Genomic DNA, 25,327 nt, shown 5'->3' on the forward strand with positions numbered 1-25,327 from the left:
AATACTCTTCTTGGTTTGTTATTAGCACTTCGATGGCACGACACCGCAGCTTTTTACATTTTTATCCTTGTAAAAGGTGAAAATAATTATTTTACCCTTATAAATTTTAATATATATCCTTCAATATTAAGGTAGTCCATTTGTGTACGTATACACATTCGTTTCTGACTGTGGTTAATATTAACTAATTTTAAGTAAAATAAATAAATGAAATATATAAATTACTTCTAATCTTCTGTTAATAAACATTAATTTAGTGACATAAATGCAAAATTTACTCACATGAGCGCAGGAGAGCCCTATAAATATGCGAGGTTAATGGCATTTGTTACCCCTATGATTCCGCTCTCCGTTTCAAAAAACCCCTCTTCGGCGCCCAAATCTTCTCCACGACGCCTTTCTTCCTCTTCCTACCATTTCCCCTCTCGCTTTGGAGGCGCCGTCGACGCTCTCGATAACCCGACAAACCCTAGTCTCCGATGGCTCACTTCACGGATCGTTGAGTTCTAGGATGGCGGCGGCCGCTCGATCTGGTGCGTTCTCTCTTCCCCTTTCTCGAGTGGGCTTTGGTTGCTTTCTTGGGTTCTGAAATGATCTTGTGGGAGCAGATCGATGGTAGATCGCTGAGAACCGAAACCATCGAAACGTCACTGAGACTCGTCTCCTATGGCTCAGCTCGTCGAGCTCTCGCGACGGTGGCTTCTCGGTCTAATGCCTATCTCCCTTTCATTTCTTGATTAGGATTGTGTCCGTTATTGAGTGCTTTTGAGTTTTAAGATGTTCTTGGGCGCCGATCTTCGAGGAAGCAATCGCCGTAGCGGCATGGAAGGCTCATACAGCTCGCCGTTTTCTTGACGGCGCCGACAAAACCCTTGAAACGGCAATTCCCGCTGGCTCACGTTTCGGATAGTCGTGCTTCCGACGCAGCAACTTGTTAAGGTCCGTTCTGTCTTCTTTTTGCTGGATGGAGATTTGATCCGTTTCTTTGGGTTCTGAGATGTTCTTGGGAGTAGATCGGTGCGGCCGGCAGAATATGATCGTGATGAAAGTGGTGACTAAGGCTTGCGTTTGTTGCTGTGACAGATTCTACACGCTGGGTGCTTGAGGATACGTCCAGGCTGGATGGCTTCTGTAGTAATAGAATCATTATCTTTATCTTAAAGCTGGATGGCTGCAGTGTGGATCAAGTCTTCTTCTGGATCTTGTTAAAGGTAAATACAGAGTTGTAATTTATTGCTCAGGCTTTTGATCAGTGAAAAGGAAAAGCAAAGGAGGCAAGAAATCAAGATTATTAACAAGACAACGAAGTGAAAAGAGGGTTAGGGTTTTGATCTGCGCCAATCTCGCGGATCAATACAAGGCAGACAAAGAAGAAAGAAAGAAATCAAGAGAATTAATAACGACAGAACAAGATGAAAAGAGGGTTAGCCTTTCGATCGATCGACATGGAAGATGATGGGCTTTACCCAAAACGGAGATGGAAGGGATTGCCCGGCTTCCGTCTCAGCCCCTTCCTCCACCGCCACAATTCTTGCTACATCGAGATCGGAGATCGAGTCGCATCCTGGGAACCGAGGGCGGGAAGGGGAAGGGGGTTTCAATCAGGCTCGGAGGAGGCCATTCGATGCGTGATGTGCTCAGGTTTTGGAGGAAGCCCGCTACACGTGTTCTTATATAGGGCACGGCGTCTCTCTCTTTCTCTCTCTCTCTCTCTCTCTCTCTCTCTCTCTCTCTATATATATATATATATATATATATATATACCTTGCATGCATCATTAATGTGCTGTGTTGCGTTCATGTGTGTTCTTAATTGTGTGGTGGTCTCATATTGCCTTAGTGGATTGTTGGACCCGATTTATCATTTAATATTTTATTTTCACATCATATATCAAATGAATCTCATCGAGCTTGTAAAAATCTTGCACGATAACTATTCATTTGATGAGATCGAGCATCAAATGTCCGGTGCATGCACATAAACTATTCGACGAAATGCGGATCCCGCCGCGACTGATCCAGTATTATTGCATGTGAAAGCATCCATAACCAAACCTGCTCGTTATATACAGCGAGCAGGGTAATAACAAGTTGTCGTCCATTCGTGGTCATTCACCTACTGTTGTAGTCCATTCATGGAAATAACGAGGAACACTGTTTGTTCCTTGTATTCTTTTCCTTTGCATTAGGCGTGGACCTGAACAGCAACAACGAGACGCGCACGATTATGAAACCAGCTTCGGCTACCACCGTTGAGCCTCCTCCTCCAATGAGATCACATGAATTCCCGCAACACTGCGAGACGCAGAGCCGCGAATTCGAGCAGGAAAGAGGAGGACCAGCTCGCCCAGCGGTCCCGTTGGCTGGCACCAGCGTGGCATCGAAAGCTAGAAATGTTAAGAGGTGGCGAAGCGGTAAGGTGACCGGGAAGCGCGTTAGACGCTGCATTTCTATTGGCAAATGGATGGGTCCCATGACGACGGTAACCACGTCTGGAGACGGTATAGCAGGATCCGGACTTTATAGTGCGAAAAGATAAAAGTTCAACGGTACTCAGCATCCGTCCGTCCATCTGTTCAAGTGAGAAATCAGACGGATGCCCAGTCCCATCAGCGTCGATACTCTTTCCTTTCAACCAACAGAGATTCTTCTTGGGCTCTGTCCCGTCTCGCACGCCATTAATGCCCCTTTCTCTTAAGCACGAGCCCTAACCCTACCTCTTACCCACCCGCAGATCCACCGCTAGAGCATTTTCTGGAGTTGGGGCTTTCGTACCATGGAAGAAGAACACTGTGAGCTTTGAAAGGGAACTTACCCCTAGGCTGCCAGATCTTTGCGCTGGCGATGCCGTCTCCGGCGTCCACCTTCGTCGTCGTTGTCGTCTTTCTCTTCGTCGTCTCCTTGTCCGATAGAAATTGCGAAGCGGCTGACAAGGACCACGATTTCTGCTTCTCTTTTGATGGATTGGAGAAAAATCGGAGCTTTGACTCGGATTTCGCCCTCTACGGGGACGCCGAGATGAGTGGCTCCGCGGTCAGGATCGCGCAGCCGGCGTACTCGAGCTCAGGGCGGATCGCGTACAGGAAAGCCATCAGATTCTTGGGGACCAAGCCTGGGTTTTCCTCCTCCTTCTCTTTCTCCATCTCCCGGGGCGACGGTGGTGCCCTAGCCTTCTTCTTGTCACCGAGCGGTCTTCCTCTGGTGTCAGCAGAAAGGGATCGGCTTGGGCGCTCGACCGGTGATGTTGCAGTGAGGTTTGGGAGGTTCAACGTCGAGAAACTTGGTGAGTTAGGTGGAAGCTTCATCGAAATCGATGTCGAGGGAGAAACATTGACGAGGAGCATCGACCTTACTGAAGTTGGTCTGATTCTGAACAGCGGAGAGAAGCTGCGTTCTTGGATTGACTACGACGGCGAATCGAAGAGGATAGAGGTGAGGCTGAGCCAAGCCAGGGATCCAAGGCCGAGGAACTCTTCCATCTCTTACTCGATCGATCTGTCTAATGTTCTGTGGCGGGAGGCAGTGTTTGTGGGCATCAGCTTTTCCAGTGGGAATTCTACTCACACCAGCAGTATATACTCGTGGAATTTTGCAGTGAAGCACGGAGCTCCGTATCTGATGCACTCGGAGCCTCTGAATCCCGATTCATTCCTTGTGCGGTCCACCGAGAGCCCTTCTGTCCATCTAAGGAAGGCCTCTCCTTGGGGGGTTTTCATGGCGATGGTGTTTGCTGCTGCTTGCGGTGCAATGCTGGCGTTGTTCGTGATGCTCGTGTGGGCTGTGCTCGCCGCTCGGCGTCCGGTGGCTCCCGTAGAGTCTCCTGTGGGTGTTGCATATGGAAAGATCGTATCGGCTGGAGATACGTGTCTCGACAACGTTAAGTAAGAATTAGGCATTTGGAAGGTGAGAATGTCTTCTGGCTTGTGTACATTTGTGCTTCTATGGTATGATGAACTTTCCATGTTGGTCTGTTTGATGGAAACTGTAGCTTTTGTAGCAAACTTCATCGAATGCTATGATCTCCATCAAGAAATTAACTGTTGCATTTGCACTATGTTTATCCCTGTAATAGATGTCAGCTGTTTCGTGCAATATTTTGTTAGACCTGATGATCTTGGTGTGGTAGTGCATATGCATCTCCAGACTGAAGTATGCAAAACAATCAACCTATCGATATTGGAAGACCAAAAAGATTCTTCCAATGTATTAACCCTCCATGTTTTGGAATGGATGGTGGATAGATTACAAGTTGAGGAAAACAGTACAAAGAATTGTTTTTTGGTAGATGATAAGTGTTTGGATTTAATCTAACCCCTGCATGAGACACATATTCCATATTAATAATCTGGTAGATGATAGGTTGGATCAAAACAAGCAGGGGTTAATACATTGGAAGAATCTTTTTGGTCTTCCAATATCGATAGGTTAGATTAAATCCTTTTGATGTGGTGGTGAATCGTATACTGATCTGATACATAGTCTCTCTACAGCCACAGTTCTTTGTTTTGCTGCTACCAGAGTTGACTCTGTTCTTGCTTTTATTAATATGAGCATTTCATTTTGCTTTTATCTTCATAATGATTTTTGTTTGACCCAAACATGAATGAGCATCAATTCACACAACTCGAGTGAAGTGAAGTACCTGCTGCACAGCACAGCACAGCACAGCACATTGATTCGACATTGAAATTAAAGCCGACATTTGGGGAAGGAGTCAACGAGGTTGGGACCTTTTTCCCTTTTTCTTGGCATCCTTCTCGAGAACAAATCTTGATGTCTCGCATTTAATTGGTACGATATGACATGGCAGTGATTTTGGTGCCGAAGATCCAGGCTTGTAGCACATGCACTAATAATGTACATTTCAAGCTTTCCTCCTCGCCATCGAAGACTATGATTAGCTTTTGGTCGAAGGGCTTGCTCTCTTTCAGTGCACCAATCGACTTGTAATCCACATTTCATGTTCGTTTGCAATACTCATTTCATTTTCATGAAATTTTGAAGGCAAAAAGGGCTCTCTATTTGTTTGCTTCGGATGAGTTTGTACTTGAAACCCCATCAAATTTCTAGTTCTACAACAATTTGCTCCCTGCCAAAGATATGGATGCATAGCTTTCACCCCTAAAATGGAATCCATTAAAATCCTTCCTGGGAAGGCCAGTTTGTTCCGATGCTACAGACTTAAACTCAAACCCTCCTTGATAAGGTGCTAAATGGGGAAATCTTGAATCAAAATTCCCTAATATAATCATACATCAGTGAGTAGTTTTTTCTTTTCCAAAGCCCACTTCTTAGCTTTGGTGAAGTATTTGCCGAGACACTCTGAGTAGATCCTCTCGTACATCTGCACCTCCTTACAGGCAAACTTCTTGAGTCTGTCGAGGCCATCTTCGTGCTTCTCGTACAGCGCCGGAACTGTTAGCATGACTACGACGCCTGTTAGGAAGAAAAAGAACGATATTGAAGTTAATACCAATCAGCAAGCTCAATAATTTGCAAACGAAATTAATGTATTTGAACATGCCCTGGCATTACATTTCATGAGTCATGATAAAATGATGAAAACCAGATGGCCATCACTCGGATCATCCATCGATACCATGATTTCGTGTATCGATGGATCATTGGACCATTAAGAACCAGTCTCCATCTCTCAAATTTGCAGTTTACTAGGGAACTGCATGAGGTTACAATTTAAAACTAAGACCACCTCACACACAGCACTTTGTAACAGTAATCCATGTTTAGTAGTTCTCCTAAAACATTCTCTCAAAGATTTAGAGGCATCTAGTGCCATGAGCACTTACTTGTGTAACCCAAAGTAAGGATATCAGTCGAACCACCAACAAAAGAGATCAGCCATAACCATAGAGCTATCGTATAGAACAGTTTCGAGTCTTTTCCTTGCACAATATCATTGAAAGCAGACAGGACCATGTTCATGTGGAATCGAACAAAAACTGCAGCTTCATGTGTCATTTCTTCTGAGAGGTGCATCTCTGGTATGGGTGGAGGAGGCCTGCTTTCATGTCAGCAAATAAATGGAGATCACGATACGAATGGACGAGAAATGCAACTAGCAAATCTATATTCGGATCAAAGCACCTAAGTCTCAAATAACAAGTGAAAAACAGCTGGTTAGCAAATTTGTTTCGACTTCAAAATGGAAATCATATGCTGTACTTCTCGCGCACAAATAATTAACCTTTTTTTTTTGTACTCTAGAGATGATGCTTTTCTTTTCCCTTCATTTCAATCTTCCTGTTGATTAACAGATTTGTTGTTCTCAGAGTAAAATTGAGGAAACTCGATTTGAATTGGATCAGCTGGTTGGTAGGTTATTGTGTTTGGTTATTCTGATATTGGAAGTAGTGAGATCATACTTGGTTAAGTTCTTTGACAAAAATCATCAGGGATTCAGATCAGCCTACTTTGTTTCGGTTTCAAGCATGTACATCCTTTGGTTTCCAAAAATCATAAGTGTTGATGTAATGAAGTAATTTGGTCATCAAATTTATTCTCGCTTGTTGCGGTCGATCTTCCACCAGGACGACAAATGAGGGACACTGAGAGTTATTTCAGAGTTGGTTGGGGTCATTCCTAACCAATTAATTAAGAGTGACTGTTGGATGAACTCGCCAGAGAACAAAACCTGCTAACAACAATCCTACAGTCTTATAGAACTTACAAAGATGATCGCAAAGTGCTTTTTATATCAGAATTCAGATCATATAGAAAAGAACAGCTAATTTCTGCATTTAATCTATAAACTGCTTTCTAATCCTCAAAAGCTACAAGAACATAATGAGGTGAATCAAACGAAGTCCTACAGTCGAAAGAGTAGGTTTACCTGTTTAGGATTCCCGCAGCCTTCGCCCATGCAAAGAGGACACAAATCAGCAGCAGCAGAACGTTTGAAACAAGAGACAGCAGAGTATATCCGGCTGCTTCAAAGACCACCCAAGAAGCCAGTGCACCAACAAGTATCCCTATTGTTACATCCTTTCTCCTCCAAAGGATCACATCCGCAACTGTCAATCGCAGTTCCAGTTATTCCACTGATCATGATACATGCATTATTAGCTAGAAAAGCAGCTGGCTATTCTAATTCCATCCCCAATTCTGATATTGACTCTCTCCACAAACCCAAACCGAGGAATATTTGCAGGAATAGGGCAAGGTTCGCCCAAGTTCTGAGGATTTAAAGGCTGATAGAGACAAATTAAAACGGAGGAGACGAACAATTGACATAAAAAAGCATAGCTTTATGTTCTCATAAACTTCATCAGAAAACAAGAGTTGCAGCTGCCCACTACACTCTACAGCAACTCTGGGAATTTGGGAGAACAGTCCCGATGCAGAAGCTTGATGATCGGATCGAAGCAACCGATGAAGACAAAGAATCGGGTTTCCCAGGAAGCGAAAGCAAAACAAGAAGAGAAAGCAAGAGAGATGGCAATCTGCATCTGCGGGACTTACCGATTCCACTTCCGAAGATATCATGAACGGATCGTTGCCTCGCTAGCGATCGAGGAGAGGATCCCGCGACGGGACGATCTGGGTCGGAGATCATGATCGGGCGGCGACGAAGCAGCTCGTTCTTCTCTTCCTACTTCGTTCTGAGAGACCGAGGGGAAAGAGATCGGTGGTTTGCTTTTTCGTGGGTGGAAAAAGGACGAGCGAAACTCTGTGCAGACTGAGCTGTATAAAGAAATTATAGAGGCTTCATCAAAACCGTTAATTCTACGCTCCCTTTGATCTCAACCACTCGAATGTTTTAGCCAAATCAACTTATAAGCCATTGCCCCAGAATAAGTTTGGACGGATCCGATCAACTTACTTACAAGTAATATATATATATATATATATATATATATATATATATATATATATATATATATATATATATATATATATATATAAAAGATCCTCAACCCAAAAAAAAAAAAGTAATATAGATAGTTAGGAAATCTATTTCGATATTCTTCAAGTAAGTTTAGAGGAACTCTACCAAGACGTACAAAGACTTTTTAAGATAGAGAACTCATAAGAACAAGTATAATCTTAGATTGATAAGGTGGAGTCCCTAACCGATCGATTGATAGAAGACACCAAAGACTCCATGCAACATCTATATGAAGTCATGGTGGAACTCATGTCTGGGGTTACATTGCTCACAAGGGCTCTTAATGCGAGAGGGAGTAACACTAGTTTTACTCTACCACAAACTTTAGGTCACCTGAGCCACATTGTTACAGAGGTGCCTAGGATACGAAAGAGCTTGAGAATTTCCTATTTGACATGAAAATGTACTTTCAAGTTACAAGGCCCGATTCTAAAAAAAATCAAAGTTTCGATAGCAATCATGTATCTGAATTAGGATGCAAAACTTTAACGACGAATACGTTGGGAAGAGATCCAATAAGGTTGGTGTTGAGTTGACACATATGAGAACTTAAAGCAGGAGTTGAGAACCTAGTTCCTACCCAATAACATAGAGTTCATCACAAGAAGAAAGTTAAGACAACTCTACCAAAGTACTTCTATTCGGGACTATGTGAAGTAATTTTCTACACTGATGCTGGATATACAAGACAAGTTCAAGAAAGACAAGTTGTTCAGCGTCCTTGATGGCCTAAGGCTATAGGCATAATAGGAACTACATCGAAGGAATGTCATTAATGTGATTTGGGCAATCATAGTCACGGAAAGGCTCACTTTATTTCCTTGGAAGACTTGGGGAAGAAAAGTCATCGACTTTGTTTCCTCGGAAGACCTACGGAAGAAGAAATAATCTCCAAGAAATCACCCACCCAAATATTCGTAAGGGAAGGAGTTTGGAGGCAAGCAAAAGAAAAGGAGTTTCCACAAAGGGCCAAACTCAAAAGGCAATGCAACAAAACCTAAACCCAGCATATGCTTCTTGTGTGAAGGACCGCATATGGTGAGAGAGTGCCCATAAAAGTAAGTACTAAATACCTTAACAATATCAATCCACCCTCCTAGATCGAATAAAAGCAAGGCCATCGTCCTTAGTTTAAGTAGTTCAAAATCTAATAGCGATGATGAGAAGTCGTAAGAACCTCGGATAGGAGCAATACGTTTATTGAATGCGTTGTGGGGTAAAGTGAGGGAGAACATAAAGATGAAGTCACAGAAAGCAAAGAGTAGTGAGCTGATATATATGGACATCAAGCTGAATGACTGAATAACCCATGCGAAGGTGGACACGGGTGCTACCCACAATTCCATTACCGACCGAGAAGCAAGGCGATTTGGGCTGAACTTGAAGAAGAACTCAAGTTGGATGAAGGTGGTGAACTCGAAGGCTAAGCGTGTCTTCGAGTTAGCAAAGGGGATACTCATCAAGATCGAGATACAGAGCAGAAGCACAAATATGATGTTGGTGCCACTTGATGGCTTCCAAGTAATTCTCGAAATAGAGTTCATATATATGGCGAAGTTGGTGCCAATGTCGTTCCTAAACTCCCTATACCTAATGGGAGGTGATAACTCCTATGTGATTCTGGTTTCTCGAGGACGAATTAAGGACCCATAATAAATATCAGCATTACAATTGAATAAGGGGGTATAAAAAGGTGAATTAACTTCTGTAGCTATTGTGAAGCTGGAGCCACTTGATGTGGAGGCCATTCATAAATCTACTATAGTGTCGAACGTTTTGAAGGAGTTCACAAACGTCATGCTACTTGAGTTGCCAAAAACTCTACCACCGCATAGAGGTATAGATCATCACATTGAGTTGTAGTCAAGAGTTAAGCCTCCAATGATATCACCATACTGTATAGACCCTCTAGATTTGGCAAAGCTCAGGAAGCAATTATATGAACTGCAAAGTGGTGGTCTCTTCTTTTGCCTTTGAGATCGGTCCACTAATGATGATATCAATTTACCTTTTCTCTAGCCCATGAGGTCAAGGTGAGGGTTCTTAGTGCTTTCAGATGAACTACTCGAGATGTCTCTATCGTATGAGCTCTTCAATCTGTTATTTTATATCATGATAATCTTTAGTGTTGTGGTTATAATCTCAATGAAATCAATAGTACTTGAACTTGTCTCTTTTCATTAACAAGGTCTTCATTGGGTGAGGAGTCCCTTAAGAGACTCTTCTCCTTTATCTATAGGAAAACTATAATTTTAATCATATTTAGAGGGGTCAGCTCGGACGTTGGGTGAGGTACTCGGGTTGCTCATTTTTCCTCCATTGTGATGATTTCAAGATCGGGGTTGACTGTGGCTGTTCATACTTTGGCCTCTTGTGTGACTTCTTATGCTTGCCCGAGACTATTGCCACGATAGCAATGTGTTGATTGGCCCTTTGAAGTACCTCGAGTATAATTGCTAGTGGTCTTTCTATCAACAACTGAAAGAGATGAGAGGGCCTGAGCCTCATTATGAAGGTCTATATTATGAGTGATGAATAAGTATCTACTACGTGCCTCGGATCTCATTAATGACTTATACAACGAAGTTTGTGAATGTTTCTTCCTCTCACTACCTAAGTATGAGGAGTGTTACCATTGAAGGCCGAGGGCATACGTACTTGAGAAAGTAAAGTTTGAACTCCCTTGCTGGCTTGGTGAAAGAGTAGATGGACACTAGCATTAGACGAGCGTATCATTCTCATGCTTGACCTCTTAATGATAGTGAGAAAGGCATGGCACATTAGAGCATCCGATGTATTATATAATAACATATGAGTATGGAAAGCTATAAAGTACTCCATCAGATCAGCATTATCATCAAATGTTTCTAAGGATGGGAGATGAAAATTCTTTGGAATTGATTCCTCCTGGATTTTTTAAGTGAACGATGATTGACCTGAGGTGGAGTTGATCAATGCTTCTCCTTTTGGCCATAGAACTCTCATCAAATCTCCTCCAAGCGTCGATATATTTGCCTGAAGTAGATCCATAAGGAATCCCTCATCGAGTCTACTGATTCAGCCTTGAATTTAGAGGAGGCAAACTAAGAGTGATGCAGTCTACTGAATTCTATAATCGAGGATCGAAGTGCCTCATCGACTAACGGTTTAATAGGTCTCGGGCACTCTTGGGATGTCAGCACCACGTCGGGTCAAGGAATCTCGACAGATGTCGATGGTGGTGGAGTTGAGGTCTATGACTGAGTTGGTGGTTCCGCTTATTGGACCAACTAGAGCAAAAGCAGAGTGATGACTTATATAATGCTTATTAGCATATGTATTTCTTGAGTGAAGTTTAAGAACAACTTGACATGGATGAGTAGGTGGCTTGGGGCCATCCTTGGGGATGAGAGAATTGGGTCATTGAATAGGCACTAGTATTGCATCGGTGTCTATGCTAAGGTGAATACACCAATGTGTGCGAAAGGGTTGTTGTTATCTCTCCTCGGATAAAAGTACTATGGGTTTGGGGCAAAGTCTCATCGCTCAAGTGTTCATTGAGGGGATTGATGGGTGGGCATTCTTATGATATCGGATCCTATTATGGGAAGATATCATTGACGTCTTGGTCAACTTGACGTAATCCAATTATGCATACACAGGATTGTCCAATATGTCTCTGATGTAAAAACATTGAGCTTCCGATGTGCCACCTACACAAAGGCTAAGATCGAGAGAGATTTCTTGACCCGATCCATTTGATACTGAAGTTAATAACCCTAGATAGGTGCATATGAATGGGAAAGGTAAAAAATGATCCCTCCTCTTCCACTATGCTAAAAAATATACTTTTATATATAATCATAAATGAGCAAAATATTTTATGGATATTGCCCTCAATCGCCCCTAACAATCTCGTCATGACTTTTTCTCTATATGAGCGATAAGTATGAGACAACTTATAATCATCTGTCTTGGACCCTTGTTCATACGAGTGGTCCAGTGATGAATAGCCTTTGTCTTTTTCTTTCAACTTGAAAGTCATACAGAGAACATGTGACGGATGGTAAATGATTGGTAATATCCTCCTTTTATATATATATATATATATATATATATATGTATATATATATATATGTATATATATATATATGTATATATATATATATGTATATATATATATATGTATATATATATATATGTATATATATATATATGTATATATATATATATGTATATATATATATGTATATATATATATATGTATATATATATATATGTATATATATATATATGTATGTATATATATATATATATGTATATATATATATATGTATATATATATATATATATATGTATATATATATATATATGTATATATATATATATATATGTATATGTATATATATATGTATATATATATATATATGTATATGTATATATATGTATATGTATATATATATATATATATATGTATATATATATATATATATGTATATATATATATATATGTATATATATATATATATATATGTATATATATATATATATGTATATATATATATGTATATATATATATGTATATATATATATGTATATATATATATATATGTATGTATATATATATATGTATGTATATATATATATATATGTATATATATATATGTATATGTATATATATATATATGTATATGTATATATATATATATGTATACATATACATATATATATACATATATATACATATATATACATATACATATATATAAATATACATATATATATATATACATATATATATATACATATATATATATACATATACATATATATATATATATACATATACATATATATATATACATATACATATATATATATATATATATATATATATATATATATATATATATATATATATATATATATATATATATATATTAATTGTTGGATGTGCTGTTGGGTTTGATTCCAATAGAGATTTATATAAGGGAATTAGTTGTCAAAAATATATAGTAAGACCCGGTAAGAACTATGTCGGTGGCTTAACCCCTTCAACATTTAAATCGGTAAAAGAGTCGAATGATTTGATCACCCATCATATCTATTTGGATCAACTTGAAATTAGAACGAGCATGTCACCAGAAATATTTAGGAGCCCTTTTTATAATGCTTTAAATGATTATCGAATTCGGGATCATGATCAAGTATCATCGGTTCGTGGAATCCCGTGACAAATATGAGAATCGTGAATTAGTGATTTTGCTGGGTCAATCTCTATTGGCGCCACATCATCATCCTCATTGGCCCCGATTCCTGATGATGTGTTGGATATACATTGACTGAATGTTGTCAAAGTAGGATCCATCTGTTGACATGTTGATCAAGATGCAATGAAAAGTTGACTTAGTGTTGGATATTTTATCGACTCGACTACCTCTTTTCCTGCTAAATCTACTTCAAATCCAATTAAAAGATTTCAGAATCCAATTTAAATGGATCGAGAATAGATAATGCTAACAATAATAATATAATACCGATATTACTCACATACTTTTAATCTAATTAGGATATGTCTTTGATTCTGTGTCTCGATGCCGTACACGTAATCGCGTGGTGTCCGAGCTCGTGACGCCGCGAGGTGGTTTCGGAGGGTACTTGAAGGCCGCGGCGATTGTTAGGGAGGAGGGCGTGCCGAGAGAAATATCTAAACCGAATTAACAGACCTAATAAATTCCAGTTGCTCCGTTAAACATGGGGAATCCAGAACAACCTGTTGGTTCACGACTTCTCCTTTTTGCCCCTCCCCTTCCGTTGCTGATATAAACGGAGACGAGAGCGTCGTACTCTTTCGAGAGTCCACAAAGCTCCGCCAATCGCCAATCGCCAATCACCAATCACGGTCGATCGAGGAGGAGGCGGAGGAGAGAGAGACAATAAATGTCTCGACTTTCGTTCCTTTCCAGTCTTCGATCTCTCTTCCCTGCTTGATTTCCGTCTCAGTCCGACGGAAACGATCTGGGTGGGTTTTGATTTCTCTTGTTATTGTTGAGTTTGTTGCTGTATTTGCCGTCGCAATGCCTCCTCCCACGTTGAGTCGAGTTAAAGATTCGATTTTTAGGCGAAACCGGAGAGGGTGCCCTCCGCGAGATCTCCAGATGTCGACAGGATCGATGACGGAATCGACGTGCTCGAGTCGGGTCCCTGACCGGAGTGGTGGGGGTTGGACCTGGGAAGAGAACAAGCTATTCGAGCTCGCCCTGATCGACTTCGAAGAAGACACCCCGGACCGCTGGGAGAAGGTGGCGGCGTGCGTGCCGGGCAAGACGGTGGAGGAGGTGAACGTCCACTACCAGCGTCTCATCGACGACTTGAATGCGATAGAAGCTGGGCGGTCCTCGTACTATCCATCGTTCGCGTCCAACTCGGAGGACTGCTACGCGCCAAAGCAGCCTTCCTGTGCCAGAGGAAAGAGGTCCGCGCCGAGGGCACCATCGGAGCATGAGAGGAAGAAAGGAGTGCCGTGGAGTGAAGAGGAGCACAAGTACGTTTCCCACCCACATCCTGTTCGTCGTATTGGCATGTGTTTATTGTCTAAGGTCGTCTTGCTCGTCAACATATTTTGCAGGCTATTTCTGATGGGTCTCTCGACGCATGGCAAAGGGGACTGGAGAAACATATCTCGAAATTTCGTGACCACCAGGACGCCCACTCAGGTGGCCAGCCATGCCCAGAAGTACTTCAACAGGCAAAACTCGGGCGGCAAAGACAAGAGGAGATCCAGCATTCATGACATTACGATTGCCAGTTTGTCACACGACGAGCTGCTCGCCGCCGCTCGGCTGCGGGCTCCCACACCGCAGGCGCAGGCTACTTCGACTACTCTGCCAAGGACCTTCTCCTTGCAACGAAATGACGCTGCTGGTGTTTCTAATGCACCGGTGCGCGCGAACCAGTTCATGCAACAGCAGTTTGGAGCAGCACCATATGGGATGACAATGCAGGTTCAGAATCCGCAGGATGCCGGTCTCCATGGTAATGTTGTTTGTGACGATAGTTCCCTGTTTCAGATGCTGTCAGACCAGCAGATTCATGGACCCGATTTCGGACAATACTGACAGAATAATGGAGCGGTGTCACCGCTGCTCGTCTCTGGGTATCGTAGGGCAGTAGATGAGTGGGTCATGCAAACTCGAAGAACTTAGAATTGGTTAGGCAGTCAATGTATAGGGCATTAAGTTTATCAACGCTTGTTTTCTTATACTTTATGCCATTTTACACCATAGATAGTCGTGAACATGTCCTACGTTGATTATGTCCGTTGACTCTGAATGGTCTGTGTTGGTGTAAACAACTTTAAGCCGTGGTCTCGGGACCGACGTGGTTGGTTTGGGTCCGAATGACGGGGATCTCCCTGGGACGTGCCTCGAGACTATTGAGGTGGCCGATCCCGGTGCTCCGATCGGGATGGGGTCGCTATCCTCTCCTGGCAAGAACTCCTCGCCTGCGCGTCCTGTGGGGACCTACGGCTTCGCACCTGCACAAAGGTCGGGTCGGGGGAGCTCGACCCGACCCCTCCGATGATCAAGTTAGTGAGTAGTCGCAGGGGGTTTGTTGGTTGTCCTCCTCTCTTTCCCGTTTAGAATGCGAAAGTATTTATAGGAAAGCTTACTGTTTCCTGATGTGTTTGCTTGCAGGGGGCAGGCTCATACTCCTGGTAGCGTCTGACACTGGTGTTGGCGTGGCGTGAAGGATCGAGCCAGGATATTTAATGTGCCTCGATCGAAGTTCCGATCCGTTTAACTAGGTGGTGTCAAGCCAACCGAGGCGTCATCTAGGGCAGCTGACATCAACCCGAGTCTTATCGCCATTCCCCCTCCAAGGAAGCTATGCGTCGGTCACTGTAAAGGGGGGTTTGAGGCATGACTTCAGCTTTGAGAAACTGTCCTAGCCGGGCGTCTTGCCGGTCTGTTGCCAGGGGTATGGGAATCGTGGAGTTTAGCAACTAAGAAGGGTTGGATGTGCAGCGGTGACCCCGGGTAGTGTGCGGCCGAGGAGCATACTCAGTAGAGCAGGCCGAGCGGAGGCTGTGGTCTCGGGGAGCATGGAGCCGAGGAGCACGACGCAAGCGGGCTGGCCGCGCAGGTGTGGTCTCGAGAAGCATGGAGCCGAGGAGCACGACGCAGGTGGGCTGGTCGCGTAGGTGTGGTCTCGGGAAGCACGACGCAGGCGGGCTGGCCGTGCAGGTGTGGTCTCGGGAAGCATGGAGCCGAGGAGCACGACGCAGGCAGGCAGACCGCGCTGAGGTGGACTCGGGCAGTCTACGACCGAGCCGTGTAGATGCAGAAGGGGGTTAGGCCAGAGCTAACCGCGAGTCGGGAGGCAGTCAGGTAGATACGGGTGCTTGACTTCTTCTATGGAGCCCGCTACCAAAAGTCACTCCTCCTCCTCACGGCCACCCAGGCCTCCGCCGCGATGTATTGGTTAGCTCGCTGGAGCATATCTGGTACTGTGGTGGGGGGTCGCTCCACGAGGGACCAGAGGAATCTGGAAGGTCGCAGGCCTATCATAAACGCCTGCATCAATAGAGAAGGATGAGCGTTCGGTAATCCCCAGATCTGCGTTGCAAAACGATTCACAAAATGGGAGAGGGGTTCGTCCTCCCTTTGGTTGAGTCCGAGGAGAAGTGCCACGGAAGGCTTCGGCCGTGCATAGGCCACGAAGTGGAGCTCGAAGTCCTTAGCGAGCTGGTCGAAGGAAGCGATCGTTCCGGTCTTCAAGTCGCTATACCATGTGCGGGACGGACCTCTCAGGGTGGTGGGAAATGCTATGCACATCAGAGCATCAGAGGTCCCGTATAGTGCCATCTGGGCGCAAAAAGCGGCTACATAGTCCGCTAGGTCTGTAACATCTCATTAGTCCCACATCGGAAGTGGGCAATGTGTATGATTAGTAAGGGCCTGATGAGTGTACTACGTTAACTCCCGCTTAAGCATTTTGGTCCGTGGTTGAAGGACCAAAATGGAGTTATTGGCCAGTTGTCTCATTAGACTCGAGTCGTGATAGGGTCAGTGGAGCCGTCGTAAGCGTCCAGGGAGGGGAGTCGGAAGTTCGGGGGGACTGTCTGATCTTGTGTCTCAGGCTTGAACGGAGACCCTTGGTGTGCGTCCTCCCCGAGCTCTCCCTTTGACCTGCGAACCTCCTTCTCCATTTCGTCGAGCCGCTGACTGACAAAGCGTAGCTGGGCTCGCAGGGAGTCCGTTGAATCCGAAGACAATGCCTCGGGTTCCGGGCGACCGCTCGGGTTTGCTATCACTCGATCCCCAAGTGGGGTCGGCTGGAGGTCGCAGGGTGTTCGTCATAAAGATCTCCATGTGGGGGATGTTCCCCTGAAGCTCCAATCGGATGTGACCCCTCAACTGTAGGTTCGTCCGAGCTAATCGGGTGATCCCTCGACATTCCGGCCCTCCTTCTAGCACCAAAAATGTTGGTGTAAACAAATTTAAGCCGTGGCCTCGGGACTGACGTGGCTTGGTTCGGGTCCAGATGACGGGGATCTCCTTGGGACGTGCCTCGAGACTACTGAGGTGGCCGATCCTGGTGCTTCAATCGGGATGGGGTCGCTATCCTCTCCGGGCAAGAACTCCTCGCCTACGCGTCTTGTGGGGGAGCTCGGCCCGACCCCTCCGACCGAGCCTGAGCAGGATATTTAATGTGCCTCGGTCGACGTTCCGATCCATTTGACCAAGTGGTGTCAGGCCAACCGAGACGTCATCTGGGGTAGCTGACGTCAACCCGAGTCTTATCGTCATTATTACCCTCATCAGTCTGCACGAGAGGGAGTCTTTCTTTCATATGCTACCGTGAAGAACACAAAAACTACACTTGTTTCCCGGACTGATGGACTGTGGGTAATGGTCCACGAGGGACAGTACGGGTCGACCATGGTGATTGCGAGGGGCATATTGACACTTTCGCAAGTTAATGTCGTAAACAAAATCATCTCAAAGGAGTATGTGTCGCACTGAAAGATGTATCTCACAGTTTAATTCAACATATTATTAAACATGTTTAAGGAAATTATAATTATTTTTCTCTCTGAATGATGATTAGGGCAAGTTAGAATAAATGCAAGAAAGTTGAAGGTTACAAAATATTGACATTGGGAAAAAAAGTATAGCTCGAGTTAAATCATTAACCTTGAGAAATGAAATTAATTTACCATCACAGTCAATGCAGTTCAGAAGTGTATTCATCCAGCACCAATGTCGAACCCAATAAGTCAACCCTCGCGTCCGACACAGATCTGCTATAGAAAAAGACAGATAGAAAATTAACGTGCTGTGCCTTCTCTCACTCAAACATGAAACTTTCCGAAGAAGAACAGGAGCACAGCATTGACAATGGCTCATCTTATCCTATTTGGACTTATAGCATGTAATATAACACAAGGCAAAAGCAAGAAGCGGTTCTATCATCTGACGAATGGGCATATGGATGTAAACCCATTTCCAGTCCTATTAATCCGTATACGTGAAGATTCATAGTGTTATAACCGGCAACAATAGTTTTATGTCTGGCTTTTTAGATTATATGATCTTATTTAATTAAATAAAATATATTATAGGTATGATTGAATTTTGATTATGATTATCGATCAATAAAAAAATTTGATTATGATGGAATTACTTAAAATAAGAGAGACTATTCTAATTACTTATCTTGGACCCGATCCTCTACTTTTATATATAAATAGACGTTATCTTTTATGGTATAATATCTTTTCTCGTCTCCTATTGGTTTATATTCTATTGCTTATAATGGTCCTGTGAAAAATATGAAGAGAAAATAAGACGAGTCTAGTTCTCTTTGCATATCATTATCACGGTTTATTTTCGATCGAATAATGGTATAGTTGTAGATCAGATAAAGATTTTCTGAATGACATAAAAAGATACGTAATCCTAATATTGATTTATCATTATTTGATTTTGATTATGGCATTAAACATTTTTAGCTTAACAAAAATATGATTATAATTTTGTGTTAACAATTGGTATTAGATCTATGTTTGAAATTAAAATATTTTAGATCGTAAAAGTATTAGATCTATTATTATTATCGCCTTTCGCTTGCGAAAAAGGTTATTATCACTTTTCACTTACAAAAGGGTGTTTCTATTCCACACGATCTGTTTATTTTCATGACTCACCTGCATCTCTATTCTCTTGCTTACCTATAAGCATTGCTGGGTCGAAAAACTATCATTGATATCTTATTGTTGGTTATGGCGAGGTATAGGACGGTGGCCTACTATAGTCATCAAACTTGTCGAGGATTGTTGCTGTTGTATAATGGCTGTCTGTAGCAATGAATTGAAATTGAATGACAATATTGAGGGTAGTGGTCACGGGGCTTATGATGGGCAATGCTGCATGCAGGGGTGCGATAGCCAACAATGGTCGCAGGAAGTGTCACAATGATAGCCCAAGTAAGAGTTGCAAGTTGTAGGTGACAATGCAGCACCATAAGCAGCATCCCCAAATTTAATCCTCGTAACATTTACTGAAAGCTAAGGACGAAAAGGTGTAGGCAAAGAAAGGCTTCTTCAAGATCAACAAACAGAGTAAGTAGGGGAGACGACCATTATCGTTTATGAATCTTTTCTTATGTTATGCTCCCCGTATATATATATATATATATATATGGGGAGCATAACATAATTTCACTGTAACAACCCATCATCATCATCATCAATTCATCAATATTGTTTATGAATCTTTTCTTATCATATAATCATATATTTTCTCATCATCATCATTATCGTTATATGTATATGTTCTATGGAAGCACAGTTTCTATTATACTTATCCCAATACTTGAGTTACGAAGGATGACTACCACCATCATATACTCGCTAGTGTAGTGTTGCGGTGAAGGAAGGATCATAATAAATTTATCTTGAAAGAAATTTGATGATATTCATCTTTATGGCAAATCAAGATATTACATTTATCTTTTATCAGTACTTTTAAGGAGTCCCTAAAATAGAGCCATCTTGTTTCATTCAATTTTACGAGTAGACTTTTGTAATCACACATATGATTGCTAACTTTGGTATCCCAATACCACTTATATTTTTTTTGCTTTATGTGCTAGCAACAAAAGAGATTCTTCTTTCTTCTTTTCAATATAGTTAGTCTTTTCTTCTACTTGACTGTTTTTATTGTAATAGTATTTAAAAGAATAATTACCATATTTTTTTTTGTAATAATAGCATTAAACTTTCAAATGATTTTATTTTTGGCCTCTTATATTTTTTCTCTTATTTTTGTTTTGGACTTTGATCTTTTTTATTATTTCTTTCTTTTCCTCCTTAGTCATTTCTTCTATCGTAACAATAGCCTTTTTCATATTCTCAACCTCTTCACGACTATGATTACTTGAGCTTTCATTTTTTTATTTTTAAGTGTGACTTCTTCGAAAAACTTATTCTACTATATATGATTTCTTCTTATTAATTAAATATTCATATGCTTGTAAAGAATTTATTAGCTTATCAATAGGGGCGATCGACTCAAGCGAAGGCAAATATATCATGATTCGATAGCAAATCCTCTTCAATTGTACTTCGAATTATAATCATCCATACCATTTTAAAACATCATATCATATGTGAGCGATTCGATCAAGACTCAAAAAATATTATAAGCAACTTGATATCTTGATATCATTCGATTGATATCGGACCACGATTTGATAGTTCCAACCGGTAAATAAATAAATATAAATACATAAATATATTATTTATTTATTTGTTATATTATATTAATATATGAGGGCGTAACATAATTTCACTGTAACAACCCGTCGTTGTCATCAATATCGTTTGCGAATCTTTTCTTATTATGGAATCATATCTTTTCTCATCATCATTATCATTATATTTATATGGTCGATGAAAGCACAGTTTTTATTATATATATCCCAACTCAAAGTCTCTTCTGTGCCAAAGAGAGGGAATGGGCAGAGGAAAGGGGCTTACAACCCATTGGGGGCCCGAACCCCAATGGGCCTTTCGGGTTCGAGTCCATCACAGAGCTGAGGCCTACCTAGTTGAGTCGACGGCGAGCTATACGGGGTTCGGAAGGATGGGTTAAAGTCCGACCAGATCGTCTCTCATCGGAACGCTTCAGCACTCGGACCCATAGGCTCGCGGCGGAGGGAGGATCATCGGCTGGGGCGGGCGGGCGTATCGCTGATGGGCGGCTCCTCTTGTGCCCAAACATCAACATCCGGCCGTCACTGCATCCCCGCCCTTGTTGATTTTTTAGGTTTTCGTTCCTTCTCGCCCGAGTTGTTTCTCTATCGTATGCACTCATCTCCAGATTGAACATTTGAGGTCTGAGACTTGTTCTGGTTTCTGTGAAATCTTGGCGAGCGTCTGCGGGAGATGTCCAAGTTCGACACTTTTGGAGGTAATAGGGACGTGATCTTTTGGACGAAAAGTGAGTGTGGGCATCGGAATGAGATAAGGAGTTAGAGACGGAGAGTTTGGGGACTGCAAGAAACAGAGAGAGAATAGGGAGGAGGAGATAAGGAGGGTGGCGTCGGAGGGGTTGGCGTTTGTTAGAGTCACTGTCGTGTGGCGAGACCACGTGAAGCAACGCCGCCACGTCTACGTGCTCACCATCCCTCCTGCCCAATCTCCTACCTTGCGGGCCCCAGATAGGATGTTACGTCGGATTGAATACATCACTTCATTGTATACCACCTATACCTTAACAATGTAAAGGAGGACTATATGCTCAAGCAAGGAGTGGGAAAAGATTTGCTGCTGATCTCCGTTAACTACTTTAAATTAATAATTGATTAACACTTAATTTACAATTTACCTTTAAGAAATTCATTATAATGGTAGAAATATCAGGGTTTTACTAAAGAAATACTTTTTTTTAGAATTTATAATGTGATTCATGTTTAATGTCTATCAGGGCTCCGAATAAAAAAGAAAAAAAAAACGTGCTGAATATGCCAATGAAGAAGAAGAAGAAGTATTAAGAACTTGTAAGTATCTGTGTCTTTTCCAGCGACGTCGAAATTTCTTTTTCCTTTTTTGTGACTCTGTTTCGCATCCGTCCTTTTCTCCGGAATGGCAACAATGTCCGGCAGACTAACATTAGCCGTCCATTTGGGTTTCCACGAATCAGAACCACCCATCTCCGAGGTAGGAAAGGTATATACGCATCGTGTTCAGCGTCGTCGACCCTCTCCGTCTTCTCTACCTCGGTCCATTGCCTCGTTAGATATTTTCCATCTCCTTGTCCATTTGCGCGTCAAAGTCCGAGCAACACAAGACTCATAGCTTCTCACGGCGTCCGCGTTGAAGGCGGGTGCCGTGAGGAGTACTAACGGAGAAGACACAATGGAGCTACGCTAGGTCACGTGAGGGGCACGTGTTTTGATCAGATAAATACACCTATATGAATTTTCTCTGTCCTCGATATTTTCTTATTATTTTTATTCCTATATGGGGATAGAGGGAAAACCTTGTGTGGTGTGTATATATGAGAAGGTGTGTCAAGATATGCTTAGGGAGGAAAGAAGAGTGAGGCGAGGCGGTGCAGGTCTTCTTCCTGTTCTGGTGTTCTGCAGCGTTAGAAGAAGGGTCGAGTGAGGGACGTATGACCTTTTAGACACCCCCTTCACGGGCTCTTCGAGAGGAGATGGGGATTTGGCCGTGAGCCTCTGCCTGTTATTTTATCAAATACTTGTCAAGCTTTTCGCAGCCTTCTGTTTGACCAATTGGGTTTGGGGAGGAGAAGGAGGAGGAGGTGGTGGTGGTGGTGTTTGGGCTTGGTGGAGGATGGGAGTTCAGGTCGGCGGGACGTGCTTGCAGTGGCCGCAGCTGTCGCCCACCAACTCCACGGCTCTCTCCCAGGCCGCCTTCGCTGCCTTGGTTTCTAGTCTCGGGTGCAGCCAGAGGACCCGTGGCTGCGACCGCGCCCTCGCCTCGCCCTTCCTCGGGTCCGGCACTGCCAAGCTGTTGAAGTCCAGATCGCTCAAGGTTCGCAGAGGGAGAGGAAGGCGAAGCGTTGATCAAGCCTTGCGCCGAGCCTTCAGCGCCAGCCTTGACCGCTTTGCGACTGGTGATGATGAGGAGGAGGAGGAGGATGAGGAGTTCGTGCTGAGGCTCGAGGAATTGGCCCTCGAGCTCCAGCGGCAACAGGGAGACGGCAGCGAGGAGGTGACCGTTTCAGAGTCGTGGAGGAGTGGAGGAGGTGAGGCCTTGTCTTCCTCTGCGTCGTTTTGCTCTGATTCGAGCCCGGCGCCTTCTCCTTTGCCCTTGACGAGCAAGCAAGAGCCGTCGACCGAGGCACCGTGGGTCCCGGTCCGGCCGGAACCGCCGGAGTGGCCCGACCAGATCGTGCCGGCGAGCGTGGAGAAGAACGCGAACAGCGTGGAGCTACCGCTCTCGCTCCGGATCATAAAGCGGAAGAAGCGGTGGGAGGACGGTTGGCTCCGGGAGGCGGGCGAGTCAGCCTGCTGCTCCGTCAAGCGGGCCTTCTCGTCCATGGTGTTCATGATCCGGGAGATCCAGAGCTACACTCTCCAGATGCGGGAGGTGATCTTCCGCGAGGATCTCCAGGGGATCCTGTCGCGGGTACAACGGGAGATGAACTCCTCCTTCGTCTGGCTCTTTCAGCAGGTCTTCTCGTGCACCCCGACCCTCATGGTCTCTGTCATGCTCCTCTTAGCCAACTTCACTGTCTTCTCCATGGGCCACCTCGAGGCCGCAGCCATGGCCGCGCCCAACCCGCCGACCCAGTCGATGGTTGAGACCATCGTAGTGGAAGACCATCGCCAGACCCATCACAACTTCTCCATCAAGAACTTCTCCTCCACTGGGAGGACCGCTTCCATCGGAGGTGGCGGTGGGGGGAAGGCGAAGCCGGTGGCCGGCGCCACCGGCGACGGGCGGTCGGATGACAGGTCCCTCTCGTACAGGACGATTCTCCCCGACGGCGTTTCGACAGCGCCAGGGGCGACGAACACCGAGGAGGGAAAAGGAGCAAGTGGCGAGGGCGAGTCGGAAGCGGTTGCGGGGGCAGAAGTGCAGCAGGAAGAGGAGGCGAGGCTCTGGAAGGCGATACTGGAAGAGGCGTCGAAGACGCAAGCGAGGGACGAGGCGTTGATGGACCCGGAGACGCTACGCCGCTTCGTCTCGCCCGTGACGGTCGTGCTGGAGCCCGACGACCTCGCGGACTACCTGCGGATGGAGATAATGTACCATCAAGCCCTGTCGCAGGACCCGGAGAACACTCTTCTCCTCGCCAACTTCGCTCAGTTCCTCTATCTCGTCCTCCACGATCACGACAGGTAACTTGATCTCATTCTTACGTACTAATTACTCCTTTTGTGATCCCCGCAAACTGTTCGACTATTTGCACTCACAGAAGGCAGTTTTTTAATCCTTATGAGGCAACTGTTTGTCTTAATGACTAAGAGAAGATGATACGAAGGAGATTACATTGGACTAAAATAATGTGTTGGGCGACGGCCATGTGACAGGGCGGAACACTACTACAAGAGGGCGGCGGGGACGGAGCCGAAGGACGCGGAGGCATTGAGTCGCTACGCGAGCTTCCTGTGGCTGGCGAGGAAGGATCTGGTGGCAGCGGAGGAGACCTACCTGGAAGCCATCGCCGCGGATCCCGGCAACGCCGTCCACGCCGCCAACTACGCCCATTTCTTGTGGAGCACCGGCGGCGAGGACACTTGCTATCCCCTGGAGGGCGACGGTGCATGGCGGTAGCAAACACAAGCTAAAAGCAAATAAGAAACAAAACCAACAGTACATATTTGAGGGAAAAAGACAAAAGTCGGGCTACAGTGGCGATACAACACTACATATTTATATATATTATCACTAGGGAGGTATTTGGTGTCAGAAAAAGGATGAACGGACGGAGGAATTGGCCTTTTGGTGGGGCAGAAGGGCTGGTCTTTTGAGAGTAGTGTCTGTTAAAATGGGGTCGGGCCACCCATTGTGTGGGATCTGCTCCCTTGCTTGATGTGTGGTATAGTTTTGGCAAACTGCATTATGTTATTGGTTTATGGACTAAATCTGAGGCTTAGCTAAGTCCAAGAACTTCGAAAGCAGAGTCGAAGGACTTGACTGTCATGTTTAGCTTCTCTCTCAGGTCATGGCTGCGTACACGACTCTAAAAGGCTATGCTGTGCGCGTGTGAGTGCAAAAGCTGCATCTTTTTGGGAGCTTATGCGGCCGATGGACTTAACAGAGAACTCTTCATGCGACCGACTCTTTACAGTAACTTTGGGTTGAGGACAGCTGATGGAAGTACTATATCAACACCCTTTGTGAGTGAAGGTTAGCACCTCTCGCCGCGCACACATCACGAAGCCGACTGTTTGCAATGAG

The 25,327-nt window shown here is 44.0% G+C and overlaps 4 protein-coding genes and 1 long non-coding RNA gene across 5 annotated transcripts; 4 read left to right on the plus strand and 1 right to left on the minus strand.

Moving 5' to 3' along the window:
• The first annotated feature begins 340 nt into the window (after positions 1-340).
• Positions 341-1,785, plus strand: LOC108953650 (uncharacterized). The gene is made up of 3 exons (XR_010498647.1): positions 341-533; positions 609-939; positions 1,084-1,785. It is a non-coding gene; the product is annotated as an uncharacterized LOC108953650 (long non-coding RNA).
• An 861-nt stretch (positions 1,786-2,646) lies between these two features.
• Positions 2,647-4,108, plus strand: LOC103994043 (L-type lectin-domain containing receptor kinase VIII.1). Its single transcript, XM_009414307.3, has one exon. The coding sequence runs from the start codon at positions 2,844-2,846 to the stop codon at positions 3,882-3,884; it is 1,041 nt and encodes a 346-aa protein (XP_009412582.1). The 5' UTR covers positions 2,647-2,843; the 3' UTR covers positions 3,885-4,108.
• A 1,004-nt stretch (positions 4,109-5,112) lies between these two features.
• Positions 5,113-7,667, minus strand: LOC103994042 (reticulon-like protein B12). The gene is made up of 4 exons (XM_009414306.3): positions 7,479-7,667; positions 6,850-7,030; positions 5,807-6,018; positions 5,113-5,435 (listed from the first exon to the last, which is right to left on the minus strand). The coding sequence occupies exons 1-4, from the start codon at positions 7,570-7,572 to the stop codon at positions 5,248-5,250; spliced, it is 675 nt and encodes a 224-aa protein (XP_009412581.2). The 5' UTR covers positions 7,573-7,667; the 3' UTR covers positions 5,113-5,247.
• A 6,076-nt stretch (positions 7,668-13,743) lies between these two features.
• Positions 13,744-15,107, plus strand: LOC103994382 (transcription factor DIVARICATA). Its single transcript, XM_065163001.1, has 2 exons — positions 13,744-14,428; positions 14,513-15,107. Exons 1-2 carry the CDS (start codon positions 13,962-13,964, stop codon positions 15,000-15,002), a joined length of 957 nt encoding a protein of 318 aa, XP_065019073.1. The 5' UTR covers positions 13,744-13,961; the 3' UTR covers positions 15,003-15,107.
• A 7,391-nt stretch (positions 15,108-22,498) lies between these two features.
• LOC135646025 (uncharacterized) lies at positions 22,499-25,002 on the plus strand. Its single transcript, XM_065165080.1, has 2 exons — positions 22,499-24,264; positions 24,457-25,002. The coding sequence occupies exons 1-2, from the start codon at positions 22,751-22,753 to the stop codon at positions 24,698-24,700; spliced, it is 1,758 nt and encodes a 585-aa protein (XP_065021152.1). The 5' UTR covers positions 22,499-22,750; the 3' UTR covers positions 24,701-25,002.
• Positions 25,003-25,327: the final 325 nt, after the last annotated feature.

The sequence above is a fragment of the Musa acuminata genome, chromosome BXJ3-8 (assembly GCF_036884655.1).
Source record: "Musa acuminata AAA Group cultivar baxijiao chromosome BXJ3-8, Cavendish_Baxijiao_AAA, whole genome shotgun sequence".
NCBI lineage: Eukaryota > Viridiplantae > Streptophyta > Magnoliopsida > Zingiberales > Musaceae > Musa > Musa acuminata.

Bases quoted from the DNA above. Each gene is read 5' to 3' on its own strand.
- LOC103994043 (XM_009414307.3), top strand. From the start codon at position 2,844: ATGCCGTCTCCGGCGTCCACCTTCGTCGTCGTTGTCGTCTTTCTCTTC.
- LOC135646025 (XM_065165080.1), top strand. From the start codon at position 22,751: ATGGGAGTTCAGGTCGGCGGGACGTGCTTGCAGTGGCCGCAGCTGTCG. The intron at 24,265-24,456 runs GTAACTTGATCT...GCCATGTGACAG, and splicing joins GTCCTCCACGATCACGACAG to GGCGGAACACTACTACAAGA.
- LOC103994382 (XM_065163001.1), top strand. From the start codon at position 13,962: ATGCCTCCTCCCACGTTGAGTCGAGTTAAAGATTCGATTTTTAGGCGA. The intron at 14,429-14,512 runs GTACGTTTCCCA...CATATTTTGCAG, and splicing joins TGGAGTGAAGAGGAGCACAA to GCTATTTCTGATGGGTCTCT.
- LOC103994042 (XM_009414306.3), bottom strand. From the start codon at position 7,572: ATGATCTCCGACCCAGATCGTCCCGTCGCGGGATCCTCTCCTCGATCG. The intron at 7,031-7,478 runs GTAAGTCCCGCA...TGCGATTGACAG, and splicing joins TATCTTCGGAAGTGGAATCG to TTGCGGATGTGATCCTTTGG. The intron at 5,436-5,806 runs GTAAGTGCTCAT...TCTTCCTAACAG, and splicing joins CCTTACTTTGGGTTACACAA to GCGTCGTAGTCATGCTAACA.